General features: G+C 40.5%; 1 protein-coding gene across 1 annotated transcript in view; it reads right to left on the bottom strand.

The window, feature by feature from the left end:
* The window catches only part of DNAH6 (dynein axonemal heavy chain 6), a 218,245-nt gene that overhangs the window by 103,648 nt on the left and 94,505 nt on the right, over positions 1 to 20,092 (bottom strand). The window contains exons 51-56 of the mRNA XM_072991952.2: positions 18,999 to 19,234; positions 15,222 to 15,483; positions 12,151 to 12,274; positions 10,528 to 10,724; positions 7,944 to 8,147; positions 1,172 to 1,297 (exon numbers count right to left, since the gene is read on the bottom strand). Coding sequence (XP_072848053.2) covers positions 1,172 to 1,297; positions 7,944 to 8,147; positions 10,528 to 10,724; positions 12,151 to 12,274; positions 15,222 to 15,483; positions 18,999 to 19,234 — 1,149 coding nt within the window. The remainder of the gene's footprint in view (positions 1 to 1,171; positions 1,298 to 7,943; positions 8,148 to 10,527; positions 10,725 to 12,150; positions 12,275 to 15,221; positions 15,484 to 18,998; positions 19,235 to 20,092) is intronic.

Here is a 20,092-nt window from a genome sequence, read left to right as displayed (position 1 = left end):
AAGGAAGAAACTGAAATAGTTAGAGATATTGTATAAGTTGGTTCAGTCATCAGTTCAAATGCACACTGCAGCCAAGAAATCAGACTGGGACTAAGAAGGGTAGCAATGAAGGGACTAGAAAAAAATAATCAACTGTAAGGATGTTTCACTGGAGACCAAAACCCAGATCATCTTGTATTTCTGGTCACCATGTATGGATGTGAATGCTGAACAGTTAAGAAAGCTGACATGGGGGAAATGAATTGCTTGAAATATGGTGCTGGAATAGAACTTTGTGGACACTCTGGACTGCCAGAAAGTCAAACAAGTGGGTCCTAGATCTAATCAAGCCTGAACTAACTCTGGAGGCAGAAGTGTTGAAACTGAGGCTATCTTACTTTGGGCACATCATGAACATTCAGGATTTTCTTGAAAAGAAAATCATGTTGGGAAAGGTGGAAGGCAGCAGGAAAAGGGGAATACCACATGTGAAATGAACTAACTCTGTAAAAGGGACCATGGACTTGAGTCTGCAAGAGCTCAGGAGGGTGGCTGCGGACAGGACATTTTGGAGAGCATTCATTCATACTGTAGCATTGCCATGAGTTGAAAGCAACTTGACGTCACATAACAACAAGAGATTGGAGTGGGACCAGGTTAAAGTTCTTAACAGTTACACGGACTAAGAGGACTAGAGGATTCTGGCCTATGTCTAATAGTACAGTGGTGCCTCGCATAGCGATCGCTCCGGTTAGCAATGAAATTGCTTCGGGACACATTTTTTGTGATCGCAAAAGCGATTGCTTTGCAATGTTCCCTAGGGGGAATTTCCCTTTGTGATGATCGGTTCCCTGCTTCAGGAACCGAGCATTGCAAAGCGATGATTTTAAAACAGCTGATCGGCGGTTTCAAAATGGCCGCCCGCTGTTTTCTGGGACAGATTCCTTGCTCTACAGCCACCAAAAATGGCCACGCTATGGAGGATCTTCGCTGAACTGTGAGTTTCCAGCCCATAGGAACACATTGAAGGGGTTTCAATACGTTTCTATGGGTTTTTTATTTCGCATTGCGACGTTTTCATTCTGCAGCGATTTTTGTGGAACGAATTAATGTCGCAATGCTAGGCACCACTGTATAAATAAAAGAACAGGAAATACAAGTTTTGCATATTTTAACATTAAAAGTTCCAAACCTCTTCTAGAAGAACAGGTAAGCCCAAACGAATAGCATTCTCCAGGGTACGCAGGAAACCAGAGTCGGTAAGCTTAATTATCTTTAAACCACTTTTTGTTTCTTTATTTCTTATCCAGCGGTTTGCCTGTGTATTAAATGAAATATAGTTAAATATAACAGTGGGATAATATGGGATAATAAACACAGAATTTCAGTTTAAAAATTCAAACTCTAGTTGATAGTTTTACAGACCTGCCCTCATTTAGTAGAAGTGATGTATAATCAGAGTGAAACTATACAGGCTTGGCCTTTCCTTTTGGGTGTGGAAATTAAGAACAAGAAAAACTTGCAAGTATCTGTTGTGGTGTTTACCCTCGTGCCCCTTACTTGACCGTGAAGACTCAGAGCACACAACGGCAAACAATCCCCTCTTTTACACTGCTGCCACCGGGTGATCATTAAATCACCATTACTTCAGGAAGATGAAGATTCAGGCCCACACTTCAAAGTCTTTTAAATATAACTTTTGTTTATTGATTACAGAAATTATAGTGATTCATGAATACCTTCTTTAGGTAAATTTATAATTAACAACAATCTTCTATTTGATAATACGCTCATAACTTCAATCACACCTCAGAATTCCCCAAAACTCCATACTCTATCTACTTCTCTCTCTCTCCAAAACTATATCTCTCTGACCTTCCTGACTCACACTGCCTCTGCCTCTTATAGGATCTCTCTTGGCTCCGCCTCTCAGCAACATGAATATGCATGAACAATTACATAACCAACATGAACCATTGACCTAACAAAGGGGAACGCTACAGACCTCCCCCCTTAAATATGTTTGTTTGGGAGGGGAAACAGGTTTTTCCTCCTAAACAAACAGGCACACTTGCATTTAACTTTACTTACCATATAACACGTCTAACATAACAATTACTATACTTATACTCTAACATTTCATTACTATTAAACAATATACTTTACCTTATGATTTACATTTATCATTTTCAACCATATAGAAATCACAAACATTAAACTTTTACATAAATAATTAAACTGTGAATTATAGTCCATTTCAGTTTATTTTAAAAGTCCTTGCATCATTCATCTCGCCTCCTGGAAAGCATATCTGCGACAACATTGTGGGCTTTCGAGACAAGATCTGAGTTTCTGTTGCAAAGGCAAAATTTGCAAAGTCCAAGTCTCTCACTTTTCCATAGTCGTCTGGCGCACCGTGGACTGGTCTGGTTGTCATCCCCTCCTTCTGCTGGCACTCAGGAGTCCCTCTGTCAACCACTGGCTCTTTCCTCTGCAACCTTTTCCATCGACTGGCAGTTATTGGCCACTCGGTTGTCCACAGGATGTCATCTGCTGGTCGTTTTCTAGTGACGTCAGCTTTAAGTCTGGCTCGGGGCTTCACTGTCTCAGCCGGGGAAAGGGTAGGCAGTTCCCTCTCCTCCTCCCAAACATTTTTAGATGCATCCCCCTTTAAGGCATAAGGGCTTACATCTTCCTCCTCACTCACACATTCACTCACACGTATTTTTATTACAAAGTTTTCCCAATGCGGGGACCACTATCATGGGTCACTTTAAGATTCTTAGGTGAGTATCTTTCAAGTGCAATCATAAAAAATTGGTTTGTTTTAGATGCATTGAGTGTGTTATCTGATTCTATTTCTTCATTCATAGATAAGCTAGGTAGGGGTTTGTCTTGTAAGGTCTTAAGGTCTACTTGTTCCTCCCTTGCCAAAAGCAATTCTCTCCCCTCTATAGTTCTCAGATCTACTACTTGGTCCTTCTAAAGCCCCAAGCCAAGGCCAAGAGGCTTATGTGGGAGTGCCGTCGCTCCCGTCATGTTCTAGTACGACCCAGACTTCTCCCCCACCTTCCCCGCCTAGGAAAGAGAACAAACAGGTGGACACTGGAGAGTTGGAAGAAATAAGCAGAAGGGAAAGACAGAGACACCAAGGGGTTGATACTAGTGACTTGGTGGAGGTGATGAAAGAGTTAACTATAACGGGCAAGTCCGGGAGGATTTTGGCGGGAAGTGAGGGAGGGGAGATAGAGGCGAGAGCAGGGGATATGAAAGTGAAGGGAGGCGAGATCCCACGTGGCTGGGAATTGATTTGGGTCAGGGACCCCTGGACCGGGGAGTGGAAACAGGTAAAAGTCCCTCATGAGGAGGCAGAAAGGAGGAGACGACAAGGACAACGACCCCGTCCATCTTACTGGGGAGAGACGGAGGCTAAGGAGTGGAGACGCCGGTTGAGGGAAGAGAGAGAGGCGGTGGCGAGAGAGCTGGAAAGGAAGAAAGCATGACATCTCGCCGAGTTACAGAAGATGGGGGTCTACCCAGACCGTGGTTGGCCAGCCCAGGAGAGGGGTCCCCACTTTGGGGTTGGAGTGGGGATGAGGAGACCTTTCCCCTGATTGAACCGGAGGAAGAAGGCGGCGAAGAACCGGTCCTAGAGAAGGATATGCCGGGACTGTGGGCTTTTGAGGACAGTAACCCTTTCGTTGGCAACGTTTGGACACCCTTGCGACCAGGGTTTGGACCACAAGAGACTTTAGAACCTGTTCCTAAAGAAGTTCCAGTTAATGTTGAAGTGTTAATAAATACAAACAAAGTTGAAACGTTAAAACCGTCTAGTACTTTATTAGGAGTGACTCACCCATCTCACAATGAACCCTCACAGTCCTCAGGACAGAATACTCTTTCCTGGGTCTCATTCAAGTCTTTCTCTTTTCCACTTCTAAGGACGTTTTCCTATATAAAAGCTCCTTATCCAGGCAAGACCTTTCAGGGCATTCAAGAGATAATAAAATGGGTGTACTGGTGGCTGTTTCACAACAACTCACCAAACTGATTTCCACCTTCTGCTCCTGAACCAAACTATTTTTATTGGGACTCATCAGTAGTATGAAATCAGCTTCAGCACCACTATTAAGCTGGGTATCCAAGAAAATCCCTCTCTCCAGGCTTCTCTCTGATGCTGTATCACTCTCAGCTGCAGAGGGGGAGGTCTTACCCCCCTTTGAGCGTGTAAACACAAAAGCACTCTTGACATGCTCTATTAAGTCCCAACCAAGTAGAAAAGCTGCTGGTATATTGTCTGAAATTGCTACCTGCCACTTTCCAGACCAATTTCTATAGCCTATTTGAATCTCAGCTACTTTTAACACCACTGTTTCTTTTCCAATCCCTTTTAGGGTCATTGTTCTGCCTGGAATTATGTCATCCTGGACTATCAGATCAGAATGTACTATGGAAATTTGAGCTCCTGTGTCCCTTATAGCAATGTATTTCTTTCCTCCCACTAATATCTCCTCACCAGCACTTTTGAGAAGAGTATTGTCATTTTTGAGATAAAAACACTGGATGATAGGGGCTACAGGAATGTCTTCTTGCTCAGTTGCTGTGGTTGCCATGGGGAAAGAACCTTGGCCATGGTTTCCCTCAGAGGCCTCCACAGTTCCCAAGCAGTATACTTTCTTGATCTGGACATTATTCTCCACATTATTCTCCATATTTTATTTTCTGTACAATTGAATTGTACATGACCAGGCTCACCGCATTTGCAGCATCCGTAATTCCTTCTCTCATCCTAAGGAGATCCATTAAACTTTTCATCAAGATTCATTTGGTTCTGGGAACTAGGCTGGGCCAATTCAGCTGAGGCACCACCCTGGCCTTCATTTCCTGTTGTTTTGCTGAAGTAATTTATATTAAAGGGCTTCTTATTGTCGTCCCAATTCTGCTTGTTAAAATTCACCTCAGATTTCATTTGGGTTTGAGAACTAGGCTGTGCTAATCTTTTCATTTCTAATTGAAATTTCATTTGTTTTAACGCCAACTCCATTTATCTTTTTTTCCTGCTCAAATGTCATTTGTCTGGCCCCTTGCTCAGCTTTTCCTCTCCTTTCTAATTTCATGATTCTTATTTTGATCACTAATTCTTTCAATTTAAATTCCTGTTGTGATTTCCACTTTAGAAACTCTTGAAAGTTTAGGATACTTGGTCTTTCAGAGGCATTTTCCTCAGTCTCAAACTGTTCTCCTGGAGTTAAAGGGTTTCCATTTTCCTCCATTTCCTGAGGTACCAAACTTTGTGCTTCTTGAGACTCAGTTTCCACTATTACTGGTCTTTTAGTTCCTTTGGGAGGCATATTTATCTGAGTGACTTTTCCTACAGTGTGTTTCTACTGATTTTATAATGGATCTGTCTTCCCTCTTTTACTTCCAGTCACTTAAAAGCTTCTGCTTTCCACAAGCAGTCTCTAAACTCTTAGAGCCTTGAGCCTTAAGCTAGCCCACTGGGTCTTCAAATCTTGAGGTAAATACAGGAATTATCTCTCTGAGTCGTTCCATGTCTTAGACACCCCCCAGATCTGGGTTCAGAAGCCCCCACCACTAAGCTTTTCCCAAAAGCTCTAGTGAGGAAATAAACGTCTTTGCCATAGACCTTTGTATAAAAGGTACCCTTGACTCAAGAAAAATTCTTTTTAAACTCAGGCTTGACTGGATTTCTTCGCATCCAAACTCAGGCTTCACTGGATTTCTTCGTATCCCACCGCTGGACACCAATTGTGGCTTTCATCCTCATGCTCCTTACTTGACCGTCAAGACTCAGAGCACACAAAGGCAAACAATCCCCTCTTTTACACTGCTGCCACCAGGTGATCATTAAATCACCATTACTTCAGGAAGATGAAGATTCAGGTCCAGACTTCAAAGTCTTTTAACTATAACTTTTGTTTATTGATTACAGAAATTGATAGTGATTCATGAATATCTTCTTTAGGTAAATTTATAATTAACAAGAATTTTCTATTTGATAATACACTCATAACTTTAATCACACCTCAGAATTCCCCAAACTCCACACTCTATCTACTTCTCTCCAAAACTATCTCTCTCTGACCTTCCTGACTCACTCTGACTCCGCCTCTTATAGCATCTCTCTTGGCTCCATCTCTCAGCAACATGAATATGCATGAACAATTACATAACAAAACATGAACCATTGACCTAATAAAGGGGAACGCTACACCTGTGTTTAATCATGCTTGAGCTCTTGGAAACAGGATCAGGGTGGGTAACAAGTACAGCGTGCTACAAACAGGATACTGGCTTCAATTGTGTTTTCCTTTCTTACTCCCCCCATTGTCTAAGGGTTACAATACTAATATCCTTTCCTAAGGAGCTGGGGAATAAATATAAAAGGCAGCAGGAGGTTTCTCCAGAGATGTAGAAGGCAAATGTTAGTAGAGAGTGTAGGTGGGAAAGCCCCTCATTCTCACAAGCTATAAACAGAGGGAGCTAGAGGGAGCTGGCAGTCTTTTTCTACCAGCAATTATTGGGTATTTAGAAAAATTCTATCACTAACTCTATGACAATGATTATTTTTGCTTTAAAAAATAATAATTGTGTGACCAGTGTGGCTGCTAGGTTTTTCTCTTTTTAAGCACTTGTTATCTCAGAGGAAGGCCTGATGCACCAGAGGGTAGGAAGAATTTGTACATTTAATCTCACCTCCTGACAGTCTTCAAGAACTAGAATCGTCCAAAGTACCAAAAGAATTTGCAGACAGAGTTAGTCATGCACTTCTAGAACAACACCTCTCCTACAGGGAACAGTGCATAGTGGTTTAGCTAAGTAATTTCACTCCTTGGCCTTTCTCATCTGGCACCACCATCTTTAGATGGCCATAAAACAAAACTTCAGTTGTAAAGCACAGAATTATTGTTCCTCTCCTCATCCTTTCCAGTACAGTTTTGTGCTTTAAAACAAAAGTGAACCCCATGGGAACCATGGACTACATAAGCACACACACCTTGGGTTTAAATATACCCCACATTAAAAACATAGTTTTAAAACTTTAAAAAAAGCTGGCTTAAAAACTCATATTCCACCCTATGAGTGAGTGAAGGACAAGCTTGCCATATATTATGGAACAACCAGTACCTCTACCCCCACTGCTCCCACGTTTTGTTTTTTAAAAATGTGGCCACTACAAGGCACACAGAGACATTTCTAATATATATATACAGTGGTGCCCCGCATAGCAACGATAATCCGTTCCAGGAAAATCGTCGCTATCTGGAATCGTCACTATACGGAACGAAAAACCCCATAGGAACGCATTAAACCCCGTTTAATGCATTCCTATGGGGGAAAAAATCACCGCTATGCGGAAATCCTCCATCCGGCTGCCATTTTCGCTGCCCGGTAAGCGAGGAAAGGGCATGAAAATGCTCCGGGTGACCATTTTGTTCACCCGGCGGCCATTTTGGAACTGCCGATCAGTTGTTTTCTAAATATCGCAATGCGAAAATCGGTAAGCGAAACGCTTACCGATCATTTCAATGGGATTTTTAGCCATTAAAACCATCACAATGTGATCGCTTCTGCGATCGCAAAATCCACATCGCTATGCGGATTCATTGTTAAACGGGGCGCTCGCTATGCGGGGCATCACTGTATATATTTGCAATACTTAGGGTCACAAGAGTTCTTGCAGGTCTTCAAAATCAGGAGATGGGCATGAGTGGCCCAAAACCTCTGAAGATCACACACCCCAACTTTACAGTTATTTCTATATTCTTGATAAATGTGGAAAACACTTGAACAGAGTACTCATCTTTTTGAAAATTATACTTGCGGCATATTCTTCTACTGTAGATAATAATAATTCAAAAGTATAAAGTACATTCATATGCCCGCTGCGATAACTGATTAACATAAAACAATATACTATACACTTTGCAGTGATTCCTTACCTGGTCTTGGGGATCAATCATGAGTGGCCAGCGTCGCCCCTGTGTTACAAGAATCCCATTTTCTGTGGAAACATAGTCACGTGGTAATCCATCGGTGTTCCACTGTCGAATTTCATAGGGATCTCCCAAAATATTTATAAGACTGAACTCAGAACTAATTGGAATATTTAGATCCTGACACTGTTTGATCCAGTGCTCTATTAACTGAGATGAAAGAAGAAGCAAATAAAGATTGGAAGAGAAGAAGCAAGTAAGGAATATTTTTGTTACAATTTTTAAGATAGGTTAATTGATCAGCCCTACAAGTGACTTTTTAAAAGCAAAAATAATGTTAAGGATCAACAATGTAACTAAAGTCTTACCAACCTATAGACTATTGGCTGATCTCCAGTGATATCACAGAATATTACAGGGCACAAATGGCCTAAGGAGAGGAAGAGCTGTGTTTTGTTAGCAGTGGGGACCAAAATGAGAAAAGTCAGACTTCTGAGTCACCAGTAAAGGTCTTCTCATTTCTTAGGGTCTGGCTTTCTCCAGGAAAAACATCTTGGTTGCATCTGAGATACCAACTAGGTGGATACTGTTAGCAGGAAGACATAGCCAGAATCCTGTTACTTACATATGGCAGTGTAAACCAAATGAAATAAATTATAATGATGAATTGCCCATAGTTAATCAGCTGAAGCTTATATTCCTTTTTGTAAATGAATCACATGAGTTGATATGTGAAACTGAATACTAGCACTGACTTAACTAGTGGCAATTTGCTATTGTGGTTTATGCTATTTCATTTAGGCTAACATAGCAAATAAGAAGATTTTGACTGATGAGTAGGGATATAAGAAGTGATGGAACAAATGAGGAAAATCATTTAAAGACAAAACTTTCCACATCTGCAGAACCTATCTTTTTAATTTTTAACCATTTGTATGATTTTTTAAAAATTTCCACCAAAAATAAGTATATACCATAAGCATGCAGATTTTGGATTTGGGAAGGAGACATGCCTTTGTCTTATCAGAATGTTCAAAGCAGATTAAGAGTAATTATGTGATGGTTGGCCTCAGATACGAATGGCCCATTCGTTTGTATAAAATGGAAATTGGGAAACTAAGTCTTTGAGCCTAGCATTCAGTTGTGAAGCACATAATTATTGGTGGTTGTAGGTTTTTTGGGCTGTTTGGCCGTGTTCTGGAGGTTTTCCTTCCTAATGTTGAGCCAGTCTCTGTGTCCGGCATCTTCAGAGGACAGGAGTTGGAACTCTGTGTTCTGGTGTAGTGTGTGGGATAGTTGAGTATTTTTAGCTGTGGGATCAGCTTTTTGTCCTTTTCATGAGACATGGTGATCATGGTGTTTTTTGTTATGGGTATATTGTGATAAGTGGGGAGATGATCTGTCATGGTGATTGATGGGTGTCGTTAGCTAGTCTTTTGTCTGCAGTGATCACCAGTTCTTGTGGCTGGGTAGAGTTTGTTGACCTTTTTTCAGGCTGTAAAAACCATTGGATGCCAGACGTGAAAGCCTTTGAGAATACACAGAATTATTGTTCCTCTTCTCCTCCTTTCCAGTGCAGTTCTGTGGACAAAGGTGGACCCCCCCCCCCCGCTTTGCTTTCTAGTTGCAGTGTTACTTGTGAGGAGAGCTTTGTGTGCTGTGCAAAAAAATTATACTGGAGAACACAGGAGTATTCCCCAGGCTTACTCCATCTCTCTATTTAGGTACTACACAGATAGGGTAAATTAGAGATTACTATTTTCTAGTGTGTTTCTGCTTTTAAATGCTGTAATCCTGTAACTGCATTTGCTTTTGTATCAGCAACTACTTCCCTTTTTTAATTGTCTTTTCTCCCCCTTTTCTTTTTAAAAAAAATACAAAAATCCTTTCAAACCATCATCTGGAGAATAAATGAGAGGAAAGTGTGGTATTAAACATCCAATCCTAGCCTCATTCAAACTACTACTGAATTTTTTAATATTATTTATGGGCGCTGGTGGCAGCCTATCACATTTTGTGCATTAAATCCTCTGGAACACAAACAATATCAAATGCTGGAAGCCATGTTGGAGAGGGGAAACATTCTCAGCCAAGACTCATAGCCTCTCCCTGTGACTGCTCGCTCTCAGTGCTCCCATCTCAGAACAAGCAGGAGGCAGCATTGCTAAGTGGCTATAGTGAGGAGCCTGGCCCCGGTTGTTTCACAGTAACCTCTTTCAAAAATAAAACAATTACATCTACTTATTAAAATTTTTGTCTAATCACCAGTATCTAGAGTAATTACTCCTGTCAAGCTATTATACTCCGCTAGTATATTCCTATACAAATTGATAAAACCCGAGGTGAACACTAATATAAGCTTGTACATTGGTCCTTTTCAGCCTGGCTACTGTTCACACAACTTGTCACAATTTCTTCCTGTTGGATTCGTGCCACTGTTTTCAGATACATGTCATCAGTGGATAACTATTTTGCTAAACTCCCCTTGAAGAAAAGAGGAAATCTCTATTTCTATTAACTACTCAGTTTTTATGCTAAAATACATATATAATAGTATGAGGAAGGCTCAAAACATAAACCATTAACTCACCAGATGTCTATAATGTGCTGTAAAAGCCCCATAATAGGCTACACAAGCTGCAGCTATGAACACATTTCCAGTGATGTTTGAAATCTCTGCTTCAAAGTTTAAAATACTCTCTTCCCACCGGACCTGTTCATCTCCTAACGCAGCTGTAAGTTTTCCAGCTCGAGTAAGACGAGCTTGAGTCAGTGCCATGGTCCTTGCTAAATAGTGAAAACATTACTAGAACATGCTCATTATTTATTTAAAAACAATAATTCATTTTGCTCTCACCATTTTGAGCTAATGACATTTGAGCATGGACAAAGTAAGAAACAAGTAATGCCAGAGCTTTCACAGTGCTATTTTCTGTAATGGATTTATCTTAATAAAACTAGATTATACCAAGTGGATTCCTTTACAATTTCCAGTCTAGTTTTTTTTTTTTTTTACAATGCTCTCTTGTCCTTTGATGTATATCTTTATCTGCAAACTGGAATTAAGTACTCAGGTCTGAGATATTTCAACATGATGCTACAGCAGATATAAAGACTTTTTAAAAATCTCAACAAAATCACATGCCCTCCAGGCAGCATTTCCTCATCTTCCCCACATCTTTTAGAGTTGTACCCCATAATTTGTCCCTGAAAGCTACTCAAAACATTGTTGAAAAGTGTGTCCCAAGGAAGAAAGCTGCTTAGACTGGAGCTTCTTAGCTTTGTTTGGGGCTCCTGAGTCATACGATACATAACATAATATCTTTTCTTTTACAGTGGAACCTCGCTAGATGACGACCTCACAAAATGATGAATCCACATGATGATGAGGTTTTGCAATCGCTATAGTGATTCGCAAAACAGTGATTCCAATAGGCGATTTTCACTGGACGATGTTTGGGTCCCTGCTAAGCAAACCATTTCTCGCAAGACGACGATTTCGGCACGGATTGGCGCTTCACAAAACAGCTGTTTTCGGGACCGATGCTTCGCAGGGCAGCCATTTTAAGAGCTGATCGGCGCTTCACAAAATGGCTTCCCTATGGACAATCTTCGATGACGATGATTTTTCCCCATTGGAACACATTAAATGGGTTTCAATGCATTCCAATGGGGAAAGGGTTTTCGCAAGATGATGTTTTCACAAGACAGCGATTTCTATGGAACGGATTATCATCCTGCGGGGCACCACTGTATATTGATATTTTGATGTCTGTATATTTTGTCTTAAAATTCTCAGTAACAGGAATTACACAATGAAAGAAAACAAATTATGTGATACATTAAGAGTGGAAGATATACAGTTTATGCACATGAGGAATTTTACAGTTATAGGCATCTGAGAAGTACTGTCTCACATCTTTAAGATGTTTGTGGATCTGAGATTGTTGATCTACAAGCCAGTTATTGATAATATCAGTGAGCATTTGTTGTCAAAGAAGGCATAGGGCAGATTTTTGGAGCTTATCAATCCCTCTTGTGTTTTTCTCATTGTTAAGGGTAAAATAGCACAGGAGCTCCAGTACATCTCCAGCCTACCAGCATATCTAGAGCTCTAGAAAATGATTGGTATCATTTCTTAGAATGAGTGTGAAAATGCAGTGAAAATATATCATTAAAACTATATTTTAAAACCTTTAAAATAGTCACTTACCCAGGTTTTCTTTTTCCTCCACACTTTTTTCATATTGGTCTTGTAATTCTTGTATTTGTTCTTCTACCTGTCTCAGTTTTTTCTGTTTATCTTTGAGGGTAGCCAAAGTCGCATCAAGCTCTGCCTAATGAGCATTACAAATTGATGTTTGGAATTAGGGTGCCAAATATTTTGTATGTCTTACTCATTATCACAAGAGTCCTGCAAGAAATGTCCCTCACCGTACTTCCTCATACTACACAGGGAAACTATAGGTGATATTTACCGTATTTTTTGCACCATAAGACGCACTTTTCCTCTCAAAACAAGTGGGGGGAGAAGTGTATGCGTCTTATGGAGCAAATACTGTCCCCTCCACGCCACCATCGCTGGCTTCCGAGGCCTCCGGAGGCCTCAGCAGGCCCCGTGGGGGCTTCCCCCCCGGCACCATCGCTGGCTTCCGAGGCCTCCGGAGGCCTCAGCAGGCCCCATGGGGGCCTCCCCCAGGCTCCATCGCTGGCTTCCGAGGCCTCCGGAGGCCTCAGCAGGCCCCATCGCTGGCTTCCGAGGCCTCCGGAGGCCTCAGCAGGCCCCGTGGGGGCCTCCCGCAGGCACCATCGCTGGCTTCCGAGGCCTCCGGAGGCCTCAGCAGGCCCCGTGGGGGCCTCGCCCAGGCACAATCGCTGGCTTCCGAGGCCTCCGGAGGCCTCAGCAGGCCCCGTGGGGGTCCCCCACCACCACCATCGCTGGCTTCTGAGGACCTCCAGGAGGCTTTCCACTGGTAAGGTGCTGCTTTTTACTTTTTTAAAAAATGTTCTGGGTGGGTTTTGGAGGGTAGATTTGGGCTGGGGGGGTATGTTTCTATGTTGCTTTGTGTTTTGGTACTTTTTTTGAAGTCCCAGCATGGGACTTGCTCTGTTTATTTATTTTTACTTTGTTTTTTGGTATTTAAAAATTAGTTGCTGCTTTTTACTTTTTAAAAATGTTCTGGGTGGGTTTTGGAGGGTAGGTTTGGGCTGGGGGGGTATGTTTCTATGTTGCTTTGTGGTTTGGTACTTTTTTTGCAGTCCCAGCATGGGACTTGCTCTGTTTATTTATTTTTACTTTATTTTTTGGTATTTAAAAATTAGTTGCTGCTTTTAACTTTTTAAAAATGTTCTGGGTGGGTTTTGGAGGGTAGATTTGGGCTGGGGGGTATGTTTCTATGTTGCTTTGTGTTTTGGTACTTTTTTTGCAGTCCCAGCATGGGACTTGCTCTGTTTATTTATTTTTACTTTATTTTTTGGTATTTAAAAATTAGTTGCTGCTTTTTACTTTTTAAAAATGTTCTGGGTGGGTTTTGGAGGGTAGATTTGAGCTGGGGGGTATGTTTCTATGTTGCTTTGTGTTTTGGTACTTTTTTGCAGTCCCAGCATGGGACTTGCTCTGTTTATTTATTTTTACTTTATTTTTTGGTATTTAAAAATTAGTTGCTGCTTTTAACTTTTTAAAAATGTTCTGGGTGGGTTTTGGAGGGTAGATTTGGGCTGGGGGGTATGTTTCTATGTTGCTTTGTGTTTTGGTACTTTTTTTGCAGTCCCAGCATGGGACTTGCTCTGTTTATTTATTTTTACTTTATTTTTTGGTATTTAAAAATTAGTTGCTGCTTTTTACTTTTTAAAAATGTTCTGGGTGGGTTTTGGAGGGTAGATTTGAGCTGGGGGGTATGTTTCTATGTTGCTTTGTGTTTTGGTACTTTTTTTGCAGTCCCAGCATGGGACTTGCTCTGTTTATTTATTTTTATTTTATTTTAATTTTCAGTATTTAAAAATTAAGTGCGTCTTAACGTCCGGTGTGTCTTATGGAGCGAAAAATATGGTAATTTATCCATATCCATATCTTTTAGTATCTGACTACACTGACTATTTTGACCTTTGATGTAGCCATTAATATATTACAGGAATGAAAATATTTTTTGGATGCAGAGTCTCAATGTGTAAAGGCACTTTTCCCACTAAAGATAAGAAATTTTCTGATTATTCACTACATCCTTATACCTGAGGAAACAGCAGAATGGCTGTTGGCATCTGATGACTGGTAGCTAATAACCCAGCCCCGCATGTCACTAGAAATGATGCTACTTCATCCCACAGCATCTTGAGGTGTAGTAGTAGGCAACTGCCAATACATGGAATTTACCTGCTGCCACAGAGAGTGGCAATAATGGGGATCAAAAAGAAAGTGAAGAAACAATAGCCCACTATCACATCACCAGTACATCCCCTCCATGAACCCCTCCAAGAAACTGAAGACAACCACGGTTGCTTTCAGTTTCAACACAGAAAGTCACTGTTCTGACAGGATGCAGCAAGTTCCACTTGCACTAGTGACGTAGCCTGTAGATTCAGCTATGCTGGTCAGCAAAAGCCAACACAAACAAAAAGTATAACCCCCAGAAAACAACAAAACCACCCCCACCCACCAAAAAAACAACCTGAAACAAACAAGGCAGGAAGTACCTCAATCTACTCAATAACTATTAACCTGACACAGGGGAAATACTTTGGTAAAACAAAGGAAGCAGAGTTGTTTGTTGGGGAAGCATTGCTTTGGTAGCATTTTGAAGGGAGTCTTGTTTGATAAACGTGGCCAGATTGTCTTTACTTCAGTGAACCTGACCTTAAGGATGAAGGTAAGAGAAAGAGGACTGAAATCTCTAAAGGGCCATCTCATGTTTCTCCTTCCTCACCCATGATGGCTCTGTTTCCTTCCCAGGATACAGATGGCAGAGACAAAAACGAGAAGAAGAGGACCAAGCAAAAAGCCCAGTCAGGTGAGTTCTGAAGCTCCAGTCAAATACTGCCTCCATAGCTTTGGTATTTGAGGGCTGGAAGCACTTCTCAGAACAGAGCAGGCAAAGTAAATAGCCTTTCATCTTCTTGGGTGGGAGAAGCAATAGCTTCTTCTACCAGAGAAATGCACTGATCTCAGCATAGTAGCTTACTCCAGGTAAGACTGAGAAGAAGAAAAAAGCCCAGAAGATGGAAGACATTTTTCAACATTCAATAATCATAAAACATATAAAAGATCTTTGGAGAAGAAAAGACAAGCACCTGCGCAGCATTTAATTTCTGCCTCTTCGGCTCCACCACCTTGACGATGCGAGAGTATAAATCCATAGCTCTCACCCACATGCACATAGACTTGCATGCCTTTGACACTTTCTCCACTTTTTCTGGGATAAAATCAGGGTTGTTTATATATTTCTGAAGCTTAAGCAATACTTGACCCTTTATATTCTCTTTATCATATTCTAAAAGCTTTTTGAGGAAAGCAGAGTCTCCAAGAAGCTGTTTTGCTGTTGCCCAGTCTGGCCTGAAAGATTTAAAAAAAGGGATGGAATTTAGAAATGTCTGCCTCAGAGAATAAAATAACTAATATAGTTTCATGTTTTTGAAACGTCAGTTTCCTATATCAGTGTTACAATGAAATATGTATTTAGACCAAATGGACACCACAGATAATTAATTGCAGCATGGAAACAAAAAAAATGTAAGTGATAATATATGTCTTAGGGTGAAGACAGGAGGCAGCTTAGAATATAGAGCTTTGCTGCCTCATGATTCATAACATTTTGTGATAGTTTGAACTGAAGTTCAAGTGGCACCTTCATGGATTTAATGTACTCTGTGGAGACATTTTGTACAACAAGCTGGCAAAGCTGCTCTGTGTTGTGCCCTCTATGTTGCCAAAATAGTGAATGTGAGTTGTGAGCAATAGGATCCTAAATGGCAAGGTGTCCCCCCTCAGCATGTTTAAGGAAACTCAAGGGTGCAGCAAGACTATGAGATGCGGCAATGTCCTTCATATTAGGTTTCTTTTGTTTCTGCTGTTTCTTATGTTAATATATATTTTACTTAAACTGTTTAAGAAAGAAAAATATATTCTGCTTATTTTAAGTTTTTGTGTTTTAAAAATTATTATTATTTAACTAAGAGGATGACAGTAAAGAAGAGGTGGGAGGGTTTTTCAAAATTAAAAGAGCATAATACTGAAAGGCTCAGGCACTACTGCACTACAATAATATAGAACACAGATTTCCACACTGATCTCAGGGCATACATAGGTTGATTTAAAGGAAGGTGATTTTTCCAGGGTATTTAGGAACAGCATCAATGTTTTTTCATATTAACGTTAATAGACATTGGCTGAAATCCTGTTATTTTATTACACATGCAGAAGGCAAACAGTGCAACATTCATTCACTTCTAGCTGGCAAATAACTAACTAGTTGACATGGTGCCCACTGAAGAATCACAGCAGGGACTCATTAATTGCCAGTTGGAAGCATCTGAATGTTAACACATTTGCCTTCTGTATGTGTAACAAAGCAATAGGATTTTAGCCAATGTATTTTGAAATCATATGCATATTTACTGAGAAGCAAGTCATACAGTAAACACAGGAAGCTTACTGCCTTGTAAATGTGTTTGTGATAGTAGCCACAATACATATATCAACACTGGTAGTACATTTATTGGGCTTAAGTAAATAATAACACAGAATACAAGATTGCAACCTTGATAAAACAGACTGCAAAGAATGGCAAATTAAGAATTAATTATCATTACATGTCTAAGACAGATGCTGAGGCAAAATGAATGACAGGTCCAGTGAAAGGTGTTACTATAAAATAAGATACGTAGTCTCAAGAGTTGTACTGATTTAGATAATTCCATGTACCATTGGTTATATATGCCTGATCAAGAGTCTAATATATTATGGAATCATGGACAAAGGAGATTTTAGTATGGACCAGTCCATCATCCCACAAAAGCTCTCAGAGATACCCAAGCACAAATGCAATCACTATTCTGGAAGAGAGCCTTGGAGGTAGGCTGCAATATGGGGCAGTTATCCATTGTAAAGGTGCCCTCATCTAGCTAGCAAAAGCATTTCTACTGCAACTATGTCTAAGTTTTCCTCCCAAGGATATAAATTGACTTCAACAAAAAGTGTCCTCTAAGAAAGCCACAATCAATTGTAACATGCCCCAAGATCTTCTGATAAAGAGTGGGCTAGAAATGCTTTAATCAATAAAAAATACTGAATAGGGCATCCTAAGGGGGGGGGGGAGAACATTCTTAAAATAATGCCATATTTTTCAGTGTATGATGCCCCTCCACTTTTCTAACCCCAAATTAAGAAATCTTAGCTTTGATTATTCAGCCTCTGAGCTCAGAACGCTCTGATATTACGAGTCCCTGTTGAATCTGAGCATTGCCTACAGGCTCCACCTCCAAAGAGGTATATTCCAATCACTTTGATCCCTGCTTTCCCCCTTCTTGCTAAGCCTCGCAGGGCTTAGCAAAAGGAGTGGGAAAGGGATCAAAGTGCTGCAGGATCTGGACTGAAGGAAGCTAAGCTTCATGACTGAAGGAAGCCTGTTTGCAGAGGCAAAGTATGGGCCATTTTGTTATCTCCTCAGCTTACTTCCATGTATAAGATGACCCTCAATTTTTAGTCTAAAGATTTTAGACAAAAAGTATCATCTTATATACAGAAAAATACGGTATTTCTCTAAATGTATCTAAGATTGAGGAATCAGTATTATTTTCCTATTACTTAGAAACATCAAGGTCATATTTTGCAACAAGGTGAAAGGGTAACACACCCATCTTTGTTTCATTTAGCTCTGAAAACTCGACTATTTGTCCTTTCAGACATTCACTGTGACTTTCATTTGCTTTCTGACAAATCTATTTAATGTAATGCATCTTTAGAGTCCACTGAGATACTTATTAGTAGCTGACTGCTTGAAGCATATTATATTGTCATCAAGCTCCATAAAAATTAGCTCATTTAGAAGAAAAAAAAGATCAGAATATGGTCCAACAATTATCCCCAAAATGTGTTTCTCCATTAGGAATTTTTGACTATTCTCACACATCAAAATCACAGTTACAGGTTATTGTAGTCCAAGAGACTGATGGCCGTAATTTTGTTTTCCCCTTGTTAATGGATATTATAATACATACATACTGTGAATGGCCCCCATGCGCCCCCATTGAGATGCCAGAAGTATGTGCAGGAACTGTAACAGAAACCTAGTCAACGTGGCTTAATGAAGTACTCAAATGTCTTAATGGGCAGCAGGAAGTTTAACATTCTCCCAAACAGTCTTGTTCTCAAGGAACCATCTTTCTGAGTCTTTATTGTTGGGAGGAGCAGAGCAGAGCCTTCTCTTCCAGGTTGAGAAGACTTCTCAGGTGCACCAAACATAGGGTGCCACAGCAAGGGTGCTGGATGCACGCCTGTAGTTTCCCCAGCTGCTCCTGAGTGGTTGCTGCTTGCCACACTGGGTCATAAGTGTGATATTTCTCTCGATAGGCACACCCAAAGTCCAGGTGGACCTGGGAGGGTTTACCTGGATGGTGAGGAGGAGGAGGCCAGATGGTCGGCAGACCAGCTGTTTGGCTTGGAGAACTCCCTTCGAAGTAACCTGGCAGCAAGGCTGTTCATCCTTGCTGCTTTCTCTGCTGGTGGTGTGTCCTGCACTGGTTCCCCCAGTATTTCACAGTAGGGACAGTTTCCCACTCCTTTTTTTCAGATAAAATCTTTTTATCTGAAAAGGAGTGGGAAACTGTCCCTTAAAAAAATCCTCAGAGACATATTCAATACAAGTGCAATATTAACACCCCTAACAAGGCTGAAAGTGTATTAGCTGAAATGTGTTGGGCTCTTATCTCTGAATGAAAATACTGATACCTTTTTTACATCCTGGGACTATTGTCTCTCCTTGCTAGACAGTTTTGGAAATAGGTGTTATTTCCTTTGAACTTCATAACTCAGATAAATACTGAAATTCATTACAAGTAGGGCTAACTTACTTTGCATTTAGAAGAATACAAATAGCTTCCATCACTGTCATGACCAGATCAGGTGGTTTAGTGAAAACTCTGATTTCAGAAATATCTGCCTTATCCAAAGAATCAAGAGCTTTGTTGGCAGCCTCTAAAGCTGGAAGGGCCTCATCCAAATCACGCTGAGCATCGTCAGCTATTGCCTGAGTTTCCTCCGCTTTTACTTTTGCAATAGCTTCATCTTCCTGAACAACACGCCGAACCTGGATGAAACATTAAGAGAGATTTTATTCCACTGATGGGAATGTCCCTGAATCCTCCTCCTAGACTAGCAGAAAAGGAGAATGGAGGATTTTTGCTAGTCCCTCCATGCTATGCACACTCCTCATGCCACCCTCTCAACTGTCCCAGAGGTCTCCATGACACTTTGAATCACATGTATGGTAAGACACACAGTGCTGTAACAGAAGCAGGAAATCTGCAAATGTTGTCTGTTTTTAATTCAGCCAATGGAAAAGCAGGGCTGAACCAAAGGTCTACTGTCAAAAGAAGATTGTTGCACATAGCAATATTAGAAAATTGTGTGACATATTTTTATATAAGTCATTGAACGTGAAAGATTTGTAGAGATAAAGCTTGATTTTGATTTTCTAATCTAGTTCTGGAAGAACTGCTCTCATTGGATTGCAGAAACTTAATCTCTTGTTTGTATGTCTGAAAATGAAAAGGGAAATACATTTATTCAGGAAACCTTATTTCTCAACAAACATGCTTAAGATTGTACCATTAGTAGTAAAGCAAAAGGCTTTCAAATAGGATGTCTCTTGTTAAGTTACTGGTACTTTTAGTAAAGTGAGAATTAGAAGAACTACTGTTACTGTTGAGTTATGTGGAGCAATGTCCTAGCAGTAAAAAGGAGCTTGGTATCATAAGTGAATCAATGATACCATAGAAGCTTTGATTCATGCAAAAAGTTAAAGTCCCTTAACCATTAAAAATTCGCTTCCTAATTTTTAAGTTCATTACTTCATACAGGAAGTGCTATGTGGTAAATGCCATATAGGAAACTCAACATTGTATGAGGATATAGCATGCAGCTTGGTTGTTAATGTACGCTATAT

This window comes from Pogona vitticeps, chromosome 2, assembly GCF_051106095.1.
Source record: "Pogona vitticeps strain Pit_001003342236 chromosome 2, PviZW2.1, whole genome shotgun sequence".
Taxonomy (NCBI): Eukaryota; Metazoa; Chordata; class Lepidosauria; order Squamata; family Agamidae; genus Pogona; species Pogona vitticeps.
This window is presented reverse-complemented; position numbering and strand designations above follow the sequence as displayed.